The sequence below is a fragment of the Pristiophorus japonicus genome, unplaced genomic scaffold, assembly GCF_044704955.1.
Source record: "Pristiophorus japonicus isolate sPriJap1 unplaced genomic scaffold, sPriJap1.hap1 HAP1_SCAFFOLD_1248, whole genome shotgun sequence".
Classification (NCBI taxonomy): Eukaryota; Metazoa; Chordata; class Chondrichthyes; family Pristiophoridae; genus Pristiophorus; species Pristiophorus japonicus.
The window spans coordinates 27,092-50,913 of NW_027250913.1; the positions used below are offsets into that span (position 1 = coordinate 27,092).

General features: G+C 57.1%; 1 protein-coding gene across 1 annotated transcript in view; it reads left to right on the plus strand.

The window, feature by feature from the left end:
- Positions 1-23,822, plus strand: part of LOC139242210 (IgGFc-binding protein-like) — a gene marked incomplete at both ends in the record, with an annotated part of 78,573 nt that overhangs the window by 19,817 nt on the left and 34,934 nt on the right. The window contains 4 exons of the mRNA XM_070870271.1: positions 990-1,128; positions 5,250-5,578; positions 11,215-11,776; positions 22,227-22,825. Of these exons, the coding sequence (XP_070726372.1) occupies positions 990-1,128; positions 5,250-5,578; positions 11,215-11,776; positions 22,227-22,825 (1,629 nt within the window). The remainder of the gene's footprint in view (positions 1-989; positions 1,129-5,249; positions 5,579-11,214; positions 11,777-22,226; positions 22,826-23,822) is intronic.

Here is a 23,822-nt window from a genome sequence, read left to right on the forward strand (position 1 = left end):
ACACTCCCGGGGATACCCTGTAAATACTGACACACTCCTGGGGATACCCTGTAAATACTGACACACTCCCCGGGGACCCACTGTAGATACTGACACACTCCCGGGGACCCCCTGTAAATACTTACACACTCCCGGGGATACCCTGTAAATACTGACATACTCCCGGGGACCCCCTGTAATTACTGACAAACTCCCGGGATACCCTGTAAATACTGACACACTCCCGGGGACCCCCTGTAAAAACTGACACACTTCCGGGGTGCCCCTGTAAATACTGACACACTCCCGAGGACCCCCTGTAAATACTGACACACTCCCAGGGACCCCCTGTAAATACTGACACACTCCCGGGGACCCCCTGTAAATACTGACACACTCCCGGGGTGCCCCTGTAAATACTGACACACTCGCGGCGATCCCCTGTAAATACTGACACACTCCCCGGGGACCCCCTGTAGATACTGACACACTCCTGGGGACCCCCTGTAAATTCTGACAGACTCCCGGGGACCCCCTGTAAATACTGAAACACTCCCGGGGTGCCCCTGTAAATACTGACACACTCCCGGGGATACCCTGTAAATACTGACAAACTCCCGGGGATGCCCTGTAAATACTGAAACACTCCCGGGGTGCCCCTGTAAATACTGACACACTCCCGGGGACCCCCTGTAAATACTGACACACTCCCGGGGATACCCTGTAAATACTGACAAACTCCCGGGGATGCCCTGTAAATACTGAAACACTCCCGGGGATACCCTGTAAATACTGACACACTCCCGGGGACCCCCTGTAAATACTGAAACACTCCCGGGGTGCCCCTGTAAATACTGACACACTCCCCGGGGACCCCCTGTAAATACTGACACGCTCCTGGGGACCCCCTGTAAATACTGACAGACGCCAGGGGACCCCCTGTAAATACTGACACACACCCGGGGAACACCCTGTAAATACTGACACATGTCTCTTTCTATGCTCCACAGCCCGATGAGGTATCTATCCAGCCAGGATGCAAGCAGAAATGTACCTGTTCTATTGTTGGGCTCTACTGTGAAGACATCGCCTGTGCAAGTGATGAACAGTGTGAAGTAAAGAAGGGAGTCTTGGGATGTTACAACAAGGGTATGTGTCATTAACAAAGATCGCCTCAATCTGAGTGATCCCTGGGATGGGGGGGATTGTCCTATGAGGAGAGATTGAGCAGACTGGGCCGATGTTCTCCAGAGTTTAGAAGAAGGAGAGAGGATCTCATTGAAACATACACAATACTTACAGGGTTTGACAGGGTAGATACAGGGAGGGTGTTTCCCCCGGGTTGGGGAGTCTAGAACCAGGGGTCACACAGTCTCAGGATAAGGGGTTGGCCATTTAGGACTGAGATGAGGAGGAATTCCTTCACTCAGAGGGTGGTGAATCTTTGGAATTCTCTGCCCCAGAGGGCTGTGGAGGCTCAGTCGTTGAGTATATTCAAGGCCGAGATTGAGAGATTTTTGGATATTAAGGGAATCGCGGGATCGGGCGGGAAAGTGGGGTTGAGCTCGAAGATCAGCCGTGATCTCATTGAATGGCGGAGCAGGCTCGAGGGGCCGAATGGCCGACTCCTGCTCCTAATTCTGATGTAGGGAGCTTGCGGGCCTGTCTACAGACCGGGGCGATACAGTCCCTGACCGAAGGGCCTGTTTACCCCGTGCTGTCACCTTAGAAACATAGAAACATAGACAATAGGTGCAGGAGTACGCCATTCAGCCCTTCGAGCCTGCACCACCATTCAATATGATCATGGCTGATCATTCCCTCAGTACCCCATTCCTGCTTTCTCTCCATACCCCTTGATCCCTTTAGCCGTAAGGGCCACATCTAACTCCCTTTTGAATATATTTAGTGAATTGGTCCCAACAACTTTCTGCGGTAGAGAATTCCACAGGTTAACCACTCTCTGGGTGAAGAAGTTTCTCCTCATCTCGGTCCTAAATGGCTTACCCCTTATCCTTAGACTGTGACCCCTGGTTCTGGACTTCCCCAACATCGGGAACATTCTTCCTGCATCTAACCTGTCCAGTCCCGTCAGAATTTTATATGTTTCTATGAGATCCCCTCTCATCCTTCTAAACTCCAGTGAATATAAGCTCAGTCGATCCAGTCTCTCCTCATATGTCAGTCCTGCCATCCCGGGAATCAGTCTGGTGAACCTTTGCTGCACTCCCTCAATAGCAAGAACATCCTTCCTCAGATTAGGAGACCAAAACTGAACAACAACTCTCTGCGGCAGGGAATTCCACAGGTTGACAACTCTCTGAGTGAAGAAATTTCTCCTCATCTCGGTCCTAAATGAAGGCCAACATACCATTTGCCTTCTTCACCGCCTGCTGTACCTGCATGCCAACCTTCAATGACTGATGTACCATGACACCCAGGTCTCGTTGCACCTCCCCTTTTCCTAATCTGTCACCATTCAGATAATATTCTGCCTTCCTGTTTTTGCCACCAAAGTGGATAACCTCACATTTATCCACATTATACTGCATCTGCCATGCATTTGCCCACTCACCTAACCTGTCCAAGTCGCTCTGCAGCCTCTTAGCATCCTCCTCACAGCTCACACCGCCACCCAGCTTAGTGTCATCTGCAAACTTGGAGATATTACACTCAATCCATATCACATCCCAGTGTTGTCCTGAGTATGGAGAACCCGCCCTTGTGGGTAAAGATACTTGCCGCGTCCTTGGGAAAGCAACCAAGATTTTAGAACCGTGATATCATTCGACACCTCAACACAAACACTTACAAGATGGCTCCCAGCAAAAACTGTGATCACATGACCTTTTTATTGTAATTACATCAGCAGTCCACCAGGTGGAGCTCTATTACAAGTAGCAGTTCCCGCTCGGACAGCGACCAATGACCGCACCGAAACAAGGTCGTGGCTTCCAGCTTCCCACTCCAGAGATTTTAGGCCCCATAATCCAGGTTGATGCTCCCCCAGTGCAGTAATGAGGGAGCGCCGCACTGTCGGAGGGGCAGTACTGAGGGAGCCCCGCACTGTCGGAGGGGCAGTACTGAGGGAGTGCCGCACTGTCGGAGGGGCAGTACTGAGGGAGCCCCGCACTGTCGGAGGGGCAGTACTGAGGGAGCCCCGCACTGTCGGAGGGGCAGTACTGAGGGAGTGCCGCACTGTCGGAGGGGCAGTACTGAGGGAGCCCCGCACTGTCGGAGGGGCAGTACTGAGGGAGCCCCGCACTGTCGGAGGGGCAGTACTGAGGGAGTGCCACACTGTCGGAGGGGCAGTACTGAGGGAGCCCCGCACTGTCGGAGGGGCAGTACTGAGGGAGTGCCACACTGTCGGAGGGGCGGTACTGAGGGAGTGCTGCACTGTCGGAGGGGCAGTACTGAGGGAGTGCCGCACTGTCGGAGGGGCAGTACTGAGGGAGTGCCGTACTGTCGGAGGGGCAGTACTGAGGGAGCCCCGCGGTGTCGGAGGGGCAGTACTGAGGGAGTGCCGCACTGTCGGAGGGACAGTACTGAGGGAGTGCCGCACTGACGGAGGGGCAGTACTGAGGGAGCCCCGCACTGTCGGAGGGGCAGTACTGAGGGAGTGCCGCACTGTCGGAGGGGCAGTACTGAGGGAGTGCCGCACTGACGGAGGGGCAGTACTGAGGGAGCCCCGCACTGTCGGAGGGGCAGTACTGAGGGAGTGCCGCACTGTCGGAGGGGCAGTACTGAGGGAGTGCCGCACTGTCGGAGGGACGGTACTCGGGGAGCGCCGCACTGTCGGAGGGGCGGTACTGAGGGAGTGCCGCACTGTCGGAGGGACGGTACTCGGGGAGCGCCGCACTGTCGGAGAGTCAGTACTGAGGGAGTGCCGCACTATCGGAGGGGCAGTACTGAGGGAGTGCCGCACTGTCGGAGGGGCAGTACTGAGGGAGTGCCGCACTGTCGAAGGGGCAGTACTGAGGGAGCGCCGCACTGTCGAAGGGGCAGTACTGAGGGAGCACCGCACTGTCGGAGGGGAAGTACTGAGGGAGCACCGCACTGTCGGAGGGGCAGTACTGAGGGAGCGCCGCACTGTCGGAGGGGCAGTACTGAGGGAGCGCCGCACTGTCGGAGGGGCAGTACTGAGGGAGCGCCGCACTGTCGGAGGGGCAGTACTGAGGGAGTGCCGCACTGCGTTGTCGGAGGGGCAGTACTGAGGGAGTGCCGCACTGCGCTGTCAGAGGGGCAGTACTGAGGGAGTGCCGCACTGTCGGAGGGGCAGTACTGAGGGAGAGCCGCACTGTCGGAGGGACGGTACTGAGGGAGCGCCGTACTGTCGGAGGGGCAGTACTGAGGGAGCGCCGCACTGTCGGAGGGGCAGTACTGAGGGAGCGCCGTACTGTCGGAGGGGCAGTACTGAGGGAGTGCCGCACTGTCGGAGGGTCAGTACTGAGGGAGCGCCGCACTGTCGGAGGGGCGGTACTGAGGGAGCGCCGTACTGTCGGAGGGGCAGTACTGAGGGAGCGCCGTACTGTCGGAGGGGCAGTACTGAGGGAGCCCCGCACTGTCGGAGGGGCAGTACTGAGGGAGCGCCGCACTGTCGGAGGGGCAGTACTGAGGGAGCCCCGCACTGTCGGAGGGGCAGTACTGAGGGAGTGCCGCACTGTCGAAGGGGCAGTACTGAGGGAGCCCCGCACTGTTGGAGGGGCAGTACTGAGGGAGCGCCGCACTGTCGGAGGGGCAGTACTGAGGGAGTGCCGCACTGTCGGAGAGGCAGTACTGAGGGAGTGCCGCACTGTCGGAGGGGCAGTACTGAGGGAGTGCCGCACTGTCGGAGGGGCGGTACTGAGGGAGTCCCGCACTGTCGGAGGGGCAGTACTGAGGGAGTGCCGCACTGTCGGAGGGGCGGTACTGAGGGAGCCCCGCACTGTCGGAGGGGCAGTACTGAGGGAGTGCCGCACTGTCGGAGGGACGGTACTGAGGGAGCCCCGCACTGTCGGAGGGGCGGTACTGAGGGAGTGCCGCACTGTCGGAGGGACGGTACTCGGGGAGCACTGGCTGGGCGGTAGAGGCAGAGACCCCTCACCACATTTGGATGTGCACGTTGAAGTGATGTGACCTGCAGGGCTACGGACCCAGAGCTGGGAAAGTGGGATTGGGCTGGGTGGCTCTTGGCCGGCCGGCAGAACACGGACACGATGGGCCGAATGGCCTCCTGTAAGTTTCTGGTGGTCGTGTCTCACTGAGTTGTGTGCGTTCTCTTTTCCCCGCAGACCCCTGCAAAGCAGCCAAGTGCCGTGTGAAGGAGACCTGTAAGGTTGAGAGTGGTGTGGCCGGCTGTGTTCCTGAGTACACCGGCAGGTGCTGGGCCTGGGGCGACCCGCACTATCGCACCTTCGACAATGTCCGCTTCGATTTCCAGGGCACCTGCACCTACACCATGGCCGAGACCTGTGGACCTGACTTCACCCTCACCCCCTTCAGCATCGAGGCCAAGAACGACCTGCGAGGCAGCACTGCCGTGTCCTACGTCAAGCTGGTCCACATCAACGTTTACGGCCACAAGATCTCCATTCACAAGGCCGAGACCGGCAGAGTCAGGGTGAGGTCCGCAGGGAGCTGCGTATCGGGGGACCATCTCCATCATTTCCAGCGCCAATCGCGTCTTCCCGTCTCCTCTCGGCGTTCCGACGTCTGCGACACCTTGGTCTATTCTTCCATCAACCCCCCCCCCAGCACCCCCTTCCCATCCCGTGGCTCAGGAGGTTCAACAGCTGCCCGTTTACCTCCTCCCTTCCCACTGTCCAAGGCCCCGAACACCGCTTCCAAGGTGAAACCGCGATTTGCCCGTTCGTCTTTCAGCGTCGTATCCTGCGTTGGCTGCTCACGATGTGGTCTCCTCCACCTTTGGGGCGACCATCAGCAAAGGCACTCCCTCGAAGCGAGGCTGGCTTGCTGCCAGGCCCAAAAGGGATGAGTTCACCGGTGTTTCAGTGAAGGAACTGATATTCCGGAGCCTGAACTACATCCTGAAGGGCGGAAGTTGCCTGTGGGTGGATTGTTTTTTAACGTGGGGTGCCTGTTGCACACCAGACACCACACGGGGCTCGACAGAGCGAGGTCTTGGTCCAGGGGCAAGGGTTAGAAACAGAGACAATAGGTGCAGGAGTAGGCCATTCGGCCCTTCGAGCCTGCACCACCATTCAATAAGATCATGGCTGATCATTCCCTCAGTACCCCATTCCTGCTTTCTCTCCATACCCCCTGATCCCTTTAGCCGTAAGGCCCACATCTAACTCCCTCTCGAATATATCTAACGAACTGGCCCCAACAACTTTCTGTGGTAGAGAATTCCACAGGTTCACCACTCTCTGAGTGAAGAAGTTTCTCCTCATCTCGGTCCTAAATGGCTTACCCCTTATCCTTAGACTGTGACCCCTGGTTCTGGACTTCCCCAACATCGGGAACATTCTTCCTGCATCTAACCTGTCCAGTCCCGTCAGAATTTTATATGTTTCTATGAGATCCCCTCTCATTCTTCTAAATTCCAGTGAATATAAGCCTAGTCGATCCAGTCTTTCTTCATATGTCAGTCCTGCCATCCCGGGAATCAGTCTGGTGAACCTTCGCTGCACTCCCTCAATAGCAAGAACGTCCTTCCTCAGATTAGGAGACCAAAACTGAACACAATATTCCAGGTGAGGCCTCACCAAGGCCCTGTACAACTGCAGTAAGACCTCCCTGCTCCTATACTCAAATCCTCTCGCTATGAAGACCAACATACCATTTGCCTTCTTCACCGCCTGCTGTACCTGCATGCCAACTTTCAATGACTGATGTACCATGACACCCAGGTCTCGTTGCACCTCCCCTTTTCCTAATCTGTCACCATTCAGATAATATTCTGCCTTTGTCTTGGCCCAGTAGCAAGGGTTAACCAGGGCGACTGGAAACCAGCATGCACTGCACGGAGACCGAGCGGAGATTGGGTGAACGCTTCACGGAGCACCTCCGTTCAGTCCACGAGTGTGACCCCCGAGCTTCCGGTTAATTCTCTGCCCCTCGCCCTCTCTGACCTCTCCGCCCTCGGTCTCCTGCACTGTTCCAGCGAAGGTCAACGCGAGCTCCAGGAACAACAGCATCATCTTTCGTTAGGGCACTTTACAACCTTCTGGACCCAATGTCGTGTTCAACAATTTCGCACCAGAACCTCTGTCAATCATTGGCTCCCTCCCCCCTCCCTCCGCCCCGATCTGATGTGTTTTTCTCTCTTTGTCTCCGATGGCAGCTAGTCATTACCTCGCCATTCACACCCTATCCAGATTAACCTTTCTCTAACCTCTGCCATTACCATTTGAATTCCCTTTGTCCATCATCCCTTTGTCTCTCTGATCTCTCCTGCTGTCCACCGTATCACAGACCTTCCCTTCTGCTCATTCCTCCCCTTCCTCCTTTCAGTGCTCCTTAAGAATTAGTTCTTTCCAAACGTAATGTGGGAAAGGCGGCATCCAATTTGCGCACAGCAAGCTCCCGCACACAGCCCTGTGATAATGACCCGGATCGTCTGTTTCAGTGATGTTGGTTGAGGGATAAATATTGGCCCCAGGACACCGGGGAGAACTCCCCCTGCTCTTCTTCCAAATAGTGGCCCCGGGATCTTTTACATCCACCCGAGAGGGCAGACGGGGCCTCGGTTTAACGTCTCATCCGAAAGAGGGCACCTCCGACAGTGCGGCACTCCCTCAATACTGCCCCTCCGACAGTGCGGCGCTCCCTCAGTACTGCCCCTCCGACAGTGCTGCACTCCCTCAATACTGCCCCTCCGACAGTGCTGCACTCCCTCAATACTGCCCCTCCGACAGTGCTGCACTCCCTCAATACTGCCCCTCCGACAGTGCGGCACTCCCTCCGTACCGCCCCTCCGACAGTGCGGCACTCCCTCAGTACTGCCCCTCCGACAGTGCTGCACTCCCTCAATACTGCCCCTCCGACAGTGCGGCACTCCCTCAATACTGCCCCTCCGACAGTGCGGCACTCCCTCAATACTGCCCCTCCGACAGTGCTGCACTCCCTCAGTACTGCCCCTCCGACAGTGCGGCACTCCCTCAATACTGCCCCTCCGACAGTGCTGCACTGGAGTATCAGCCTGGATTTTTTTGTGTTCAATCCCCTGGAGTTGCATCATAGAAATCCATCCCGCCCCTCTGCACAGCCACTGCTCCAATACAGATTAATATCAAAACCTGAAGTTTAATTTGTATCCTGTAACATATAACAATCTATTGTACTTTACAAATTGATCATAAAACGCTATCTTTAAATTCTTTTTCAATAAAACGCCCACAGAGCCTTATTATGATCTTTTAGTTGCTATTTAAAATACTCGTTTAGGTTGATCCTCCTCCCTTGAAACCACAGAGCATTCCGTCTTTGCACAAACACAAATCTGGCCAAACTGAACATGACATTAATTGCCGTTCCGCGAGACTCTCCTGCAATCCACATCTCAAAACTGAGTCCCACAGGATTCCCATTCTTGCTCTGCAGTCCGCGCCCAGCAAGTGAACCTCACACAACCGGAGAACATAGTCAGTACAATCCTTGAACTGCGGACTAACACCAGCAAATAGGGCAGGGGCAGAGTCCCATCCCGCGTCCCACACACTGGGAAACTTGTCCCCTCGATTTGCCCAATCTTACAGCAGACCAGCACGGCAAAAATCTGGTTATGAGCCAATTTGAAATCCAGTTCAATCCACTCTGGACATTTGAAATTCACCCACATTCCCTTCCAAATCCTGTCGCAGTCCAGCTGTGGGTATATGTTCTGCCAAAACTCCTGACCAGCAAGGGTCTCAAATCCCTATTCTCCAACCACCCCATAGAAATCTCGAGTTATCAGTTTGGACCGACTCCTCCCCTTTCTCCAGCAGAAAATTTGGATAAAACAGGACGTATTTATTTCTTCCATCCAGTCCTGAGGCATTGCTCTCACAATCTTCTCAGGCATGATCTGAATTGCTGATTACCTCCTGATCCTCCTCCCAAACCATGTCCCTCACTACTGTTTCCGGCAACCAACCTGGAATTAACTCATATAATACATCGCTCACATATATACCAGCTTTTATAAAAGCACGATTAAATAATACCTCTCCTTCAACGTTGATCCACCTGTTCAAAAATAAGGTCTGTTCCTTTCCCCAACCTTCAACTCTCCAATTAACGATAACCTTTGTCGCAACTTACATAAGACCATCAGAAACAGGAGCAGGAGTCGGCCATTCGGCCCCTCGAGCCTGCTCCGCCATTTAATACCATCATGGCTGATCCCATCATGGACTCAGCTCCACTTCCCTGCCCGCTCCCCTTATCCCCTTATCGGTTAAGAAACTGTCTATCTCTGTCTTAAAGATATTCAATGTCCCGGCCTCCACAGCTCTCTGAGGCAGAGAATTCCTCCTCATCTCAGTTTTAAATGGGCGGCCCCTTATTCTAACACCATGCCCCCTAGTTCTAGTCTCCCCCATCAGTGGGAACATCCTCTCTGCATCCACCTTGTCAAGCCCCCTCATAATCTGATACGTTTCGATAAGATCACCTCTCATTCTTCTGAACTCCAATGAGTAGAGGCCCAACCTCCTCAACCTTTCCTCATAAGTCAACCCCCTCATCCCCGGAATCAACCGAGTGAACCTTCTCTGAACTGCCTCCAAAGCAAGTATATCCTTTCGTAAATACGGAAACCAAAACTGCACGCAGTACTCCAGGTGTGGCCTCACCAATACCCTGTATAACTGGAGCAAGACTTCCCTGCTTTTATACTCCATCCCCTTTGCAATAAAGGCCAAGATACCATTGGCCTTCCTGATCACTTGCTGTACCTGCATACTAACTTTTTGTGTTTCATGTACAAGTAACCCCCAGGTCCCGCTGTACTGCAGCACTTTGCAATCTTTCTTTATTTAAACTCTCTCCAGGACATAGTGGTCCCTGTGTCCCCGGCGACTGACCCTGACCTTTGCCCCTGTGTCCCCGGCGACTGACCCTGACCTTTGCCCCTGTGTCCCCGGCGACTGACCCTGACCATTGCCCCTGTGTCCCCGGCGACTGACCCTGACCTTTGCCCCTGTGTCCCCGGCGACTGACCCTGACCTTTGCCCCTGTCCCCGGCGACTGACCCTGACCTTTGCCCCTGTCCCCGGCGACTGACCCTGACCTTTGCCCCTGTCCCCGGCGACTGACCCTGACCTTTGCCCCTGTCCCTGGGGACTGACCCTGATCATTGCACCTGTGTCCCCGGCGACTGACCCTGACCTTTGCCCCTGTCCCTGAGGACTGACCCTGACCTTTGCCCCTGTCCCTGGGGACTGACCCTGATCATTGCACCTGTGTCCCCGGCGACTGACCCTGACCTTTGCCCCTGTCCCTGGCGACTGACCCTGACCTTTGCCCCTGTCCCTGGGGACTGACCCTGATCATTGCCCCTGTGTCCCCGGCGACTGACCCTGACCATTGCCCCTGTCCCTGGGGACTGACCCTGACCTTTGCCCCTGTCCCCGGCGACTGACCCTGACCATTGCCCCTGTCCCTGGGGACTGACCCTGACCTTTGCCCCTGTCCCCGGCGACTGACCCTGACCTTTGCCCCTGTGTCCCTGGGGACTGACCCTGACCATTGCCCCTGTGTCCCCGGCGACTGACCCTGACCATTGCCCCTGTGTCCCCGGGGACTGACCCTGACCTTTGCCCCTGTGTCCCCGGCGACTGACCCTGACCATTGCCCCTGTGTCCCCGGCGACTGACCCTGACCTTTGCCCCTGTGTCCCCGGCGACTGACCCTGACCATTGCCCCTGTGTCCCCGGCGACTGACCCTGACCATTGCCCCTGTGTCCCCGGCGACTGACCCTGACCTTTGCCCCTGTCCCCGGCGACTGACCCTGACCATTGCCCCTGTGTCCCTGGGGACTGACCCTGACCATTGCCCCTGTGTCCCCGGCGACTGACCCTGACCATTGCCCCTGTGTCCCTGGGGACTGACCCTGACCTTTGCCCCTGTCCCTGGGGACTGACCCTGACCATTGCCCCCGTGTCCCCGGCGACTGACCCTGACCTTTGCCCCTGTGTCCCCGGCGACTGACCCTGACCATTGCCCCTGTGTCCCTGGGGACTGACCCTGACCTTTGCCCCCGTGTCCCCGGCGACTGACCCTGACCTTTGCCCCTGTCTGTGCCGCAGGTTGACGATGTGCGGACAAGCCTGCCGGTGACACTGGCGGATGGGAAGCTTCGGCTGTACCAGAGCGGGACCTTTGCGCTGCTGGAGACGGACTTCGGGCTGAAGGTGTCGTACGACTGGAAGTGGTATCTGATTGTCGACCTGCCCAGCAGCTACTTCAGCAACATGTGCGGGCTGTGTGGCAACTTCAACGGCAAGGCGGACGACGAACAGACCACGCGCAATGGCACCCAGGCCTCTTCCACGCTGGAGTGGGCCGGCAGCTGGAAGGTCGACGACCACGACCTCTTCTGCCTTGACTATTGCAGGGGCTACTGCCCCACCTGCTCGGACAAGGAGAGGCGGCTGTACGAAGGGGAGCAGCACTGTGGCATTCTACGGCACACATTCCAACCCTGTCACGCCAAGGTGGACCACCAGCCCTTCTTTGACAGCTGTGTCTACGACGTGTGCCTCAACCAAGGCCTCAAGAGCATGCTGTGCCAGGCACTGGCAGCATACGCCTCCGAGTGTCAGAAGGAAGGGGTCACCATCACCGGTTGGAGAAAGGCAGCCTCCTGTCGTAAGTCGACCCTTGCCCCCACCCCCTCCCCGTACCCCAGTGAGAGTCAGTGTGTGTGGGACCCGTACCCCAGTGAGGGTCAGTGTGTGTGGGACCTGTTCCCCAGTGAGAGTCAGTGTGTGTGGGACCTGTACCCCAGTGAGAGTCAGTGTGTGTGGGACTGTACCCCAGTGAGAGTCAGTGTGTGTGGGACCTGTACCCCAGTGAGAGTCAGTGTGTGTGGGACCCGTATCCCAGTGAGAGTCAGTGTGTGTGGGACTGTACCCCAGTGAGAGTCAGTGTGTGTGGGACTGTACCCCAGTGAGAGTCAGTGTGTGTGGGACTGTACCCCAGTGAGAGTCAGTGTGTGTGGGACCCGTACCCCAGTGAGAGTCAGTGTGTGTGGGACTGTACCCCAGTGAGAGTCAGTGCGTGTGGGACTGTACCCCAGTGAGAGTCAGTGTGTGTGGGACCTGTACCCCAGTGAGAGTCAGTGTGTGTGGGACACGTACCCCAGTGAGAGTCAGTGTGTGTGGGACCTGTACCCCAGTGAGAGTCAGTGTGTGTGGGACTGTACCCCAGTGAGAGTCAGTGTGTGTGGGACTGTACCCCAGTGAGAGTCAGTGTGTGTGGGACCTGTACCCCAGTGAGAGTCAGTGTGTGTGGGACCCGTACCCCAGTAAGAGTCGGTGTGTGTGGGACACGTACCCCAGTGAGAGTCAGTGTGTGTGGGATTGTACCCCAGTGAGAGTCAGTGTGTGTGGGACCCGTACCCCAGTGAGAGTCAGTGTGTGTGGGACCTGTACCCCAGTGAGAGTCAGTGTGTGTGGGACTGTACCCCAGTGAGAGTCAGTGTGTGTGGGACTGTACCCCAGTGAGAGTCAGTGTGTGTGGGACTGTACCCCAGTGAGAGTCAGTGTGTGTGGGACCTGTACCCCAGTGAGAGTCAGTGTGTGTGGGACTGTACCCCAGTGAGAGTCAGTGTGTGTGGGACTGTACCCCAGTGAGAGACAGTGTGTGTGGTACTGTATCCCAGTAAGAGTCAGTGTGTGTGGGACCTGTACCCCAGTGAGAGTCAATGTGTGTGGTACCCGTACCCCAGTAAGAGTCGGTGTGTGTGGGACACATACCCCAGTGATAGTCAGTGTGTGTGGGACTGTACCCCAGTGAGAGTCAGTGTGTGTGGGACCCGTACCCCAGTGAGAGTCAGTGTGTGTGGGACCCGTACCCCAGTGAGAGTCAGTGTGTGTGGGACCCGTACCCCAGTGAGAGTCAGTGTCTGTGGGACTCGTACCCCAGTGAGAGTCAGTGTGTGTGGGACCCGTACCCCAGTGAGAGTCATTGTGTGGGACTGTACCCCAGTGAGAGTCAGTGTGTGTGGGACCTGTACCCCAGTGAGAGTCAGTGTGTGTGGGACCCGTACCCCATTGAGAGTCAGTGTGTGTGGGACCCGTACCGCAGTGAGAGTCAGTGTGTGGGACTGTACCCCAGTGAGAGTCAGTGTGTGTGGGACCTGTACCCCAGTGAGAGTCAGTGTGTGTGGGACCTGTACCCCAGTGAGAGTCAGTGTGTGTGGGACCCGTACCCCAGTGAGAGTCAGTGTGTGTGGTACCCGTACCCCAGTGAGAGTCAGTGTGTGTGGGACCCGTACCCCAGTGAGAGTCAGTGTGTGTGGGACCTGTACCCCAGTGAGAGTCAGTGTGTGGGACTGTACCCCAGTGAGAGTCAGTGTGTGTGGGATCTGTACCCCAGTGAGAGTCAGTGTGTGTGGGACCTGTACCCCAGTGAGATTCAGTGTGTGTGGGACCTGTACCCCAGTGAGAGTCAGTGTGTGTGGGACCTGTACCCCAGTGAGAGTCGGTGTGTGTAACCCGTACCCCAGTGAGAGTCAGTGTGTGTGGGACCCGAACCCCAGTGAGAGTCAGTGTGTGTGGGACCCGAACCCCAGTGAGAGTCAGTGTGTGTGGGACTGTACCCCAGTGAGAGTCAGTGTGTGTGGGACTGTACCCCAGTGAGGGTCAGTGTGTGTGGGACTGTACCCCAGTGAGGGTCAGTGTGTGTGGGACTGTACCACAGTGACAGTCAGTATGTGTGGGACCCGTACCCCAGTGAGAGTCAGTGTGTGTGGGACTGTACCCCAGTGAGGGTCAGTGTGTGTGGGACTGTACCCCAGTGACAGTCAGTGTGTGTGGGACCCGTACCCCAGTGAGAGTCAGTGTGTGTGGGACTGTACCCCAGTGAGAGTCAGTGTGTGTGGGACCTGCACCTCAGTGACAATCAGTGTGTGTGGGACCTGTACCCCAGTGAGAGTCAGTGTGTAACCCGTACCCCAGTGAGAGTCAGTATGTGTGTGACCCGTACCCCAGTGAGAGTCAGTGTGTGTGGGACCCGTACCCCAGTGAGAGTCAGTGTGTGTGGGACCCGTACCCCAGTGAGAGTCAGCGTGTGTATGGGACCTGTACCCCAGTGAGAGTCAGTGTGTGTGGGACCTGTACCCTAGTGAGAGTCAGTGTGTGTGGGACCCGTACCCCAGTGAGAGTCAGTGTGTGTGGGACCCGTACCCCAGTGAGAGTCAGCGTGTGTATGGGACCTGTACCCCAGTGAGAGTCAGTGTGTGTGGGACCTGTACCCCAGTGAGAGTCAGTGTGTGTGGGACCTGTACCCCAGTGAGAGTCAGTGTGTGTGGGACCTGTACCCCAGTGAGAGTCAGTGTGTGTGGGACCCGTACCCCAGTGAGAGTCAGTGTGTGTGGTACCCGTACCCCAGTGAGAGTCAGTGTGTGTGGGACCCGTACCCCAGTGAGAGTCAGTGTGTGTGGGACCCGTACCCCAGTGAGAGTCAGTGTGTGTGGGACTGTACCCCAGTGAGAGTCAGTGTGTGTGGGACCTGTACCCCAGTGAGAGTCAGTGTGTGTGTGACCTGTACCCCAGTGAGAGTCAGTGTGTGTGGGACCTGTACCCCAGTGAGAGTCAGTGTGTGTAACCCGTACCCCAGTGAGAGTCAGTGTGTGTGTGACCCGTACCCCAGTGAGAGTCAGTGTGTGTGGGACCCGTACCCCAGTGAGAGTCAGTGTGTGTGGGACCCGTACCCCAGTGAGAGTCAGTGTGTGTGGGACTGTACCCCAGTGAGAGTCAGTGTGTGTGGGACCCGTACCCCAGTGAGAGTCAGTGTGTGTGGGACCTGTACCCCAGTGAGAGTCAGTGTGTGTGGGACCCGTACCCCAGTGAGAGTCAGTGTGTGTGGGACTGTACCCCAGTGAGAGTCAGTGTGTGTGGGACTGTACCCCAGTGACAGTCAGTATGTGTGGGACCCGTACCCCAGTGAGAGTCAGTGTGTGTGGGACTGTACCCCAGTGAGGGTCAGTGTGTGTGGGACTGTACCCCAGTGACAGTCAGTGTGTGTGGGACCCGTACCCCAGTGAGAGTCAGTGTGTGTGGGACTGTACCCCAGTGAGAGTCAGTGTGTGTGGGACCTGCACCCCAGTGAGAGTCAGTGTGTGTGGGACCTGTACCCCAGTGAGAGTCAGTGTGTAACCCGTACCCCAGTGAGAGTCAGTATGTGTGTGACCCGTACCCCAGTGAGAGTCAGTGTGTGTGGGACCCGTACCCCAGTGAGAGTCAGTGTGTGAAGGACCCATACCCCAGTGAGAGTCAGTGTGTGTGGGACCCGTACCCCAGTGAGAGTCAGTGTGTGTGGGACCCGTACCCCAGTGAGAGTCAGTGTGTGTGGGACCTGTACCCCAGTGAGAGTCAGTGTGTGTGGGACCTGTACCCCAGTGAGAGTCAGTGTGTAACCCGTACCACAGTGAGAGTCAGTTTGTGTGGGATCCGTGCCCCAGTGAGAGTCAGTGTGTGTGGGACCCATACCCCAGTGAGAGTCAGTGTGTGTGGGACTGTACCCCAGTGAGAGTCAGTGTGTGTGGGACTGTACCCCAGTGAGAGTCAGTGTGTGTGAGACTGTACCCCAGTGAGAGTCAGTGTGTGTGGGACCCGTACCCCAGTGAGAGTCAGTGTGTGTGGGACTGTACCCCAGTGAGAGTCAGTGTGTGTGGGACTGTACCCCAGTGAGAGTCAATGTGTGTGGGACTGTACCCCAGTGAGAGTCAGTGTGTGTGGTACTGTACCCCAGTGAGAGTCAGTGTGTGTGGGACCCGTACCCCAGTGAGAGTCAGTGTATGTGGGACCCGTACCCCAGTGAGAGTCAGTGTGTGTGGGACCCGTACCCCAGTAAGAGTCAGTGTGTGTGGGACCCGTACCCCAGTGAGAGTCAGTGTGTGTGGGACCCGTACCCCAGTGAGAGTCAGTGTGTGTGGGACTGTACCCCAGTGAGAGTCAGTGTGTGTGGGACCTGTACCCCAGTGAGAGTCAGTGTGTGTGGGACCCATACCCCAGTGAGAGTCAGTGTGTGTGGGACCCGTACCCCAGTGAGAGTCAGTGTGTGTGGGACCCGTACCCCAGTGAGAGTCAGTGTGTGTGGGACTGTACCCCAGTGAGAGTCAGTGTGTGTGGGACCCGTACCCCAGTGAGAGTCAGTGTGTTTGGGACACGTACCCCAGTGAGAGTCAGTGTGTGTGGGACTGTACCCCAGTGAGAGTCAGTTTGTGGGACCTGTACCCCAGTGAGAGTCAGTGTGTGTGGGAGCTGTACCCCAGTGAGAGTCAGTGTGTGTGGGACCCGTACCCCAGTGAGAGTCAGTGTGTGTGGGACCCATACCCCAGTGAGAGTCAGCGTGTGTATGGGACCTGTACCCCAGTGAGAGTCAGTGTGTGTGGGACCTGTACCCCAGTGAGAGTCAGTGTGTGTGGGACCCGTACCTCAGTGAGAGTCAGTGTGTGTGGGACTGTACCCCAGTGAGAGTCAGTGTGTATGGGACCTGTACCCCAGTTAGAGTCAGTGTGTGTGGGACCTGTACCCCAGTGAGAGTCAGTGTGTGTGGGACCCGTACCCCAGTGAGAGTCAGTGTGTGTGGGACCTGTACCCCAGTGAGAGTCAGTTTGTGTGGGACCTGTACCCCAGTGAGAGTCAGTGTGTGTGGGACCCGTACCCCAGTGAGAGTCAGTGTATGTGGGACTGTACCCCAGTGAGAGTCAGTGTGTGTGGGACCCGTACCCCAGTGAGAGTCAGTGTAAGTGGGACTGTACCCCAGTGAGAGTCAGTGTGTGTGTGTGACCCGTACCCCAGTGAGAGTCAGCGTGTGTATGGGACCTGCACCCCAGTGAGAGTCAGTGTATGTGGGACTGTACCCCAGTGAGAGTCAGTGTGTGTGGGACCCGTACCCCAGTGAGAGTCAGTGTGTGTGGGACTGTACCCCAGTGAGAGTCAGTGTGTGTGGAACCCGTACCCCAGTGAGAGTCAGTGTGTGTGGGACTGTACCCCAGTGAGAGTCAGTGTGTGTGGGACCCGTACCCCAGTGAGAGTCAGTGTGTGTGGGACTGTACCCCAGTGAGAGTCAGTGTGTGTGGGACTGTACCCCAGTGAGAGTCAGTGTGTGTGGGACTGTACCCCAGTGAGAGTCAGTGTATGTGGGACTGTACCCCAGTGAGAGTCAGTGTGTGTGGGACCCGTACCCCAGTGAGAGTCAGTGTGTGTGGGACTGTACCCCAGTGAGAGTCAGTGTATGTGGGACTGTACCCCAGTGAGAGTCAGTGTGTGTGGGACCCGTACCCCAGTGAGAGTCAGTGTGTGTGGGACTGTACCCCAGTGAGAGTCAGTGTGTGTGGGACCCGTACCCCAGTGAGAGTCAGTGTGTGGGACTGTACCCCAGTGAGAGTCAGAGTGTGTGGGACCCGTACCCCAGTGAGAGTCAGTGTGTGTGGGACTGTACCCCAGTGAGAGTCAGTGTGTGTGGGACCCGTACCCCAGTGAGAGTCAGTGTGTGTGGGACTGTACCCCAGTGAGTGTCAGTGAGTGTGGGACCCGTACCCCAGTGAGAGTCAGTGTGTGTGGGACTGTACCCCAGTGAGAGTCAGTGTGTGTGGGACCCGTACCCCAGTGAGAGTCAGTGTGTGTGGGACCCGTACCCCAGTGAGAGTCAGTGTGTGTGGGACCCGTACCCCAGTAAGAGTCAGTGTGTGTGGGACCCGTACCCCAGTGAGAGTCAGTGTGTGTGGGACCCGTACCCCAGTGAGAGTCAGTGTGTGTGGGACTGTACCCCAGTGAGAGTCAGTGTGTGTGGGACCTGTACCCCAGTGAGAGTCAGTGTGTGTGGGACCCATACCCCAGTGAGAGTCAGTGTGTGTGGGACCCGTACCCCAGTGAGAGTCAGTGTGTGTGGGACCCGTACCCCAGTGAGAGTCAGTGTGTGTGGGACTGTACCCCAGTGAGAGTCAGTGTGTGTGGGACCCGTACCCCAGTGAGAGTCAGTGTGTTTGGGACCCGTACCCCAGTGAGAGTCAGTGTGTGTGGGACTGTACCCCAGTGAGAGTCAGTTTGTGGGACCTGTACCCCAGTGAGAGTCAGTGTGTGTGGGAGCTGTACCCCAGTGAGAGTCAGTGTGTGTGGGACCCGTACCCCAGTGAGAGTCAGTGTGTGTGGGACCCATAACCCAGTGAGAGTCAGCGTGTGTATGGGACCTGTACCCCAGTGAGAGTCAGTGTGTGTGGGACCTGTACCCCAGTGAGAGTCAGTGTGTGTGGGACCCGTACCCCAGTGAGAGTCAGTGTGTGTGGGACCCGTACCTCAGTGAGAGTCAGTGTGTGTGGGACTGTACCCCAGTGAGAGTCAGTGTGTATGGGACCTGTACCCCAGTGAGAGTCAGTGTGTGTGGGACCTGTACCCCAGTGAGAGTCAGTGTGTGTGGGACCCGTACCCCAGTGAGAGTCAGTGTAAGTGGGACTGTACCCCAGTGAGAGTCAGTGTGTGTGTGGGACCCGTACCCCAGTGAGAGTCAGCGTGTGTATGGGACCTGTACCCCAGTGAGAGTCAGTGTGTGTGGGACTGTACCTCAGTGAGAGTCAGTGTGTGTGGGACTGTACCCCAGTGAGAGTCAGTGTGTGTGGGACCTGCACCCCAGTGAGAGTCAGTGTATGTGGGACTGTACCCCAGTGAGAGTCAGTGTGTGTGGAACCCGTACCCCAGTGAGAGTCAGTGTGTGTGGGACCCGTACCCCAGTGAGAGTCAGTGTGTGTGGGACTGTACCCCAGTGAGAGTCAGTGTGTGTGGAACCCGTACCCCAGTGAGAGTCAGTGTGTGTGGGACTGTACCCCAGTTAGAGTCAGTGTGTGTGGGACCCGTACCCCAGTGAGAGTCAGTGTGTGTGGGACTGTACCCCAGTGAGAGTCAGTGTGTGTGGGACTGTACCCCAGTGAGAGTCAGTGTGTGTGGGACTGTACCCCAGTGAGAGTCAGTGTATGTGGGACTGTACCCCAGTGAGAGTCAGTGTGTGTGGGACCCGTACCCCAGTGAGAGTCAGTGTGTGTGGGACTATACCCCAGTGAGAGTCAGTGTATGTGGGACTGTACCCCAGTGAGAGTCAGTGTGTGTGGGACCCGTACCCCAGTGAGAGTCAGTGTGTGTGGGACTGTACCCCAGTGAGAGTCAGTGTGTGTGGGACCCGTACCCCAGTGAGAGTCAGTGTGTGGGACTGTACCCCAGTGAGAGTCAGAGTGTGTGGGACCCGTACCCCAGTGAGAGTCAGTGTGTGTGGGACTGTACCCCAGTGAGAGTCAGTGTGTGTGGGACCCGTACCCCAGTGAGAGTCAGTGTGTGTGGGACTGTACCCCAGTGAGTGTCAGTGTTGTGTGGGACCCGTACCCCAGTGAGAGTCAGTGTGTGTGGGACTGTACCCCAGTGAGAGTCAGTGTGTGTGGGACCCGTACCCCAGTGAGAGTCAGTGTGTGTTTGGGTTTGATACAGGGCTATGGCAAGAGTGTGGGGCTGTGGGATTAGCAACGGTTTTGCACAGCCACGATGGGCTGAAAGACCTCCTCCTCTAATTCTAGAGGTATAACATGAGCAAAGGGCGTCAGATGTTAGAGGGTTTGACAGGGTAGATACAGGGAGGGTGTTTCCCCCGGGCTGGGGAGTCTAGAACCAGGGGTCACACAGTCTCAGGATAAGGGGTCGGCCATTGAGGACTGAGATGAGGAGGAATTCCTTCACTCAGAGGCTGGTGAATCTGTGGAATTCTCTGCCCCAGAGGGCTGTGGAGACTCAGTCGTTGAGTATATTCATGGCTGAGATCGAGAGATTTTTGGATATTAAGGGAATCGAGGGATTGGGCGGGAAAGTGGAGTTGAGCTCGAAGATCAGCCGCGATCTCATTGGATGGTGGAGCAGGCTCGAGGGGCCGAATGGCCGACTCCTGCTCCTAATTCTTATCTTTGGGTTATCCACGATGAGATTCGCAGTTGTGAACCTGGTGATTGAACTGGTAACGTGTCGTGTGATTGTTAAACCTTTTGTTAATGAACTGAGTAACATAAACATCTAAACATCAGAAATAGGAGCAGGAGTGGGCCATACGGCCCCTCGAGCCTGCTCCGCCATTTAATACCATCATGGCTGATCCGATCATGGCCACAGCTCCACTTCCCTGCCCGCCCCCTTATCCCCTTATCGGTTAAGAAACTGTCTATCTCTGTCTTAAATATATTCAATGTCCCAGCCTCCACAGCTCTCTGAGGCAGAGAATTCCACAGATTTACAACCCTCTGAGAGAAGAAATTCCTCCTCATCTCAGTTTTAAATGGGCGGCCCCTTATTCTAAGACCATGCCCCCTAGTTCTAGTCTCCCCCATCAGTGGGAACATCCTCTCTGCATCCACCTTGTCAAGCCCCCTCATAATCTGATACGTTTCCATAAGATCACCTCTCATTCTTCTGAACTCCAATGAGTAGAGGCCCAACCTCCTCAACCTTTCCTCATAAGTCAACCCCCTCATCCCCGGAATCAACCGAGTGAACCTTCTCTGAACCGCCTCCAAAGCAAGTATATCCTTTCGTAAATATGGAAACCAAAACTGCACGCAGTACTCCAGGTGTGGCCTCACCAATACCCTGTATAACTGGAGCAAGACTTCCCTGCTTTTATACTCCATCCCTTTGCAATAAAGGCCAAGATACCATTGGCCTTCCTGATCACTTGCTGTTGTTAAAAGCGATGTGTTGTTCCGAATTGTTGAGCAAAGAACCCATGAACCAAATCATATCACCATCAGCGACACTCCCTCGGAATCGAGGAAGACTTGCCTCCACTCTTAACACGAGTCCTGAGGTGGCTGAACAGTCCAATACGGGAACCACAGTCCCTGTCACAGGTGGGACAGATAGACGTTGAGGGAAGGGGAGGGTGGGACAGATAGACGTTGAGGGAAGGGGAGGGTGGGACAGACAGATGTTGAGGGAAGAGGAGGGTGGGACAGACAGACGTTGAGGGAAGGGGAGGGTGGGACAGATAGACGTTGAGGGAAGGGGAGGGTGGGACAGATAGACGTTGAGGGAAGGGGAGGGTGGGACAGATAGACTTGAGGGAAGGGGAGGGTGGGACAGATGGACGTTGAGGGAAGGGGAGGGTGGGACAGACAGACGTTGAGGGAAGGGGAGGGTGGGACTGGTTTGCCGCACGCTCCTTCCGCTGCCTGCGCTTGGTTTCTGCACGCTCTCGGCGACGAGACTCGAGGTGCTCAGCGCCCTCCCGGATGCACTTCCTCCACTTAGGGCGGACTGGTCTTTGGGCCCAGGGACTCCCAGGTGTCGGTGGGGGATGTTGCACTTTATCAGGGAGGCTTTGAGGGTGGTCCCTTGTAACGTTTCCTCTGCCCACCTTTGGCCCGTTTGCCCGTGAAGGAGTTCCGAGTAGAGCGCTTGCTTTGGGGAGTCTCGTGTCTGGGGGACATGCGGACAATGTGGCCCTGCGCAGCGGAGCTGGTCGAGTGTGGTCAGTGCTTCGATGCTGGGGATGTTGGGCCTGGTCGAGGACGCTAACGTTGGTGCGTCTGTCCTCCCGGGGGATTTGCAGGATCTCGCGGAGACATCGTTGGTGGTATTTCTCCAGCGACTTGAGGTGTCTACTGTACATGGTCCGTGTCTCTGAGCCATACAGGAGGGCGGGTATCACTACAGCCCTGTAGACCATGAGCTGGGGGTGAGGTACCTACTGTACATGGTCCGTGTCTCTGAGCCATACAGGAGGGCGGGTATCACTACAGCCCTGTAGACCATGAGCTGGGGGTGAGGTACCTACTGTACATGGTCCATGTCTCTGAGCCATACAGGAGGGCGGGTATCACCACAGCCCTGTAGACCATGAGCTGGGGGTGAGGTACCTACTGTACATGGTCCATGTCTCTGGGCCACACAGGAGGGCGGGTATCACTACAGCCCTGTAGACCATGAGCTGGGGGTGAGGTACCTACTGTACACGGTCCATGTCTCTGGGCCACACAGGATGGGACGAACTCAGCCGGGCTGAGTCAACAGAGGGTGCCCCGTGGAAGTGCTTAACTCTCGCTGTTTGTCTGCTCTCTCTGCAGCGTTGGAGTGCCCGGCGAATAGCCACTATGAGGAGTGCGGGAGCGCCTGTACGCCAACGTGCACTGACCGCGGTGCGGCCAAACTCTGCACTGCGCCCTGCGTGGAGAGCTGCCAGTGCAGCGCGGGACACGTTCTGGTGGAGGCTGCATGCGTGCCCCTGGGCTCCTGTGGCTGTACCTACCAGGGCCTGTACTACAAGCCGGGCGAGAGCTTCTGGGCGGATGGGCAGTGCCGGCAGCGGTGCGTGTGCGATGCTGACCTGGCCATGGTGGTGTGCAAGGAGACAGGTTGCAAGGCCAGCGAGCGCTGTGGGCTGGTCGATGGGGTGCGGGGCTGTCAGCCCATCAGCTATTCCACCTGCTCAGCCTCCGGAGACCCCCACTACAACACCTTCGATGGCGTGCGCTATGACTTCATGGGCACCTGCATCTACAAGCTCTCCGGGCTGTGCGCCAAAGGCTCCGGCCTCACCCCCTTCGAGGTGCGGGTTCAGAACGACCACAGAGGCAGTACGCGGGTGTCCTACACCACCGTGGTAACCGTGGAGGTCTACAGCACCAACATCACGCTCAGCGTGGAGCAGCCTCGCCGGATCGCAGTGAGTGCCACCTGCGGTGGGGGTGCCGGGGAGTGGGGGGCATTGGGCGATCGCGGCTGGAGAGGGGCAAGGGGGGCAAGGATTGGAGTCGGGACAGAGAGTGGGTGGTGCTGATTGTAACCGCGGTGTCGGTCACAGCCCACCCTCTCCCCTTACCCCCCAACCCACCCTCTCCCCATACCCCCCAACCCACCCTCTCCCCTTACCCCCCAACCCACCCTCTCCCCATACCCCCCAACCCACCCTCTCCCCATACACCCCAAATCTAACCATTAATCAAGAGAACCTTAAATAACCCACCCTCTCCCCATAACCCCCAAACTCTCCCATACCCCCTAACCCACCCTCTCCCCATACCCCCCAACCCACCCTCTCCCCATACCCCCCAACCCACCCTCTCCCCATACCCCCTAACCCACCCTCTCCCCTTACCCCCCAACCCACCCTCTCCCCAAGTCCCCCCAACCCATCCTCTCCCCAAGTCCCCCCAACCCACCCTCTCCCCATACCCCCCAACCCACCCTCTCCCCATACCCCCCAACCCACCCTCTCCCCATACCCCCCAACCCACCCTCTCCCCAAGTCCCCCAAACCCACCCTCTCCCCATACCCCCCAACCCACCCTCTCCCCATACCCCCCAACCAACCCTCTCCCCATACCCCCCAACCCACCCTCTCCCCAAGTCCCCCCAACCCACCCTCTCCCCATACCCCCCAACCCACCCACTCCCCATACCCCCCAACCCACCCTCTCCCCAAGTCCCCCCAACCCACCCTCTCCCCATACCCCCCAACCCACCCTCTCCCCATACCCCCCAACCCACCCTCTCCCCAAGTCCCCCAAACCCACCCTCTCCCCATACACCCCAACCCACCCTCTCCCCATACCCCCCAACCCACCCTCACCCCATACCCCCCAACCCACCCTCTCCCCAAGTCCCCACAACCCACCCTCTCCCCAAGTCACCCAACCCACTCTCTCCCCATACCCCCTAAC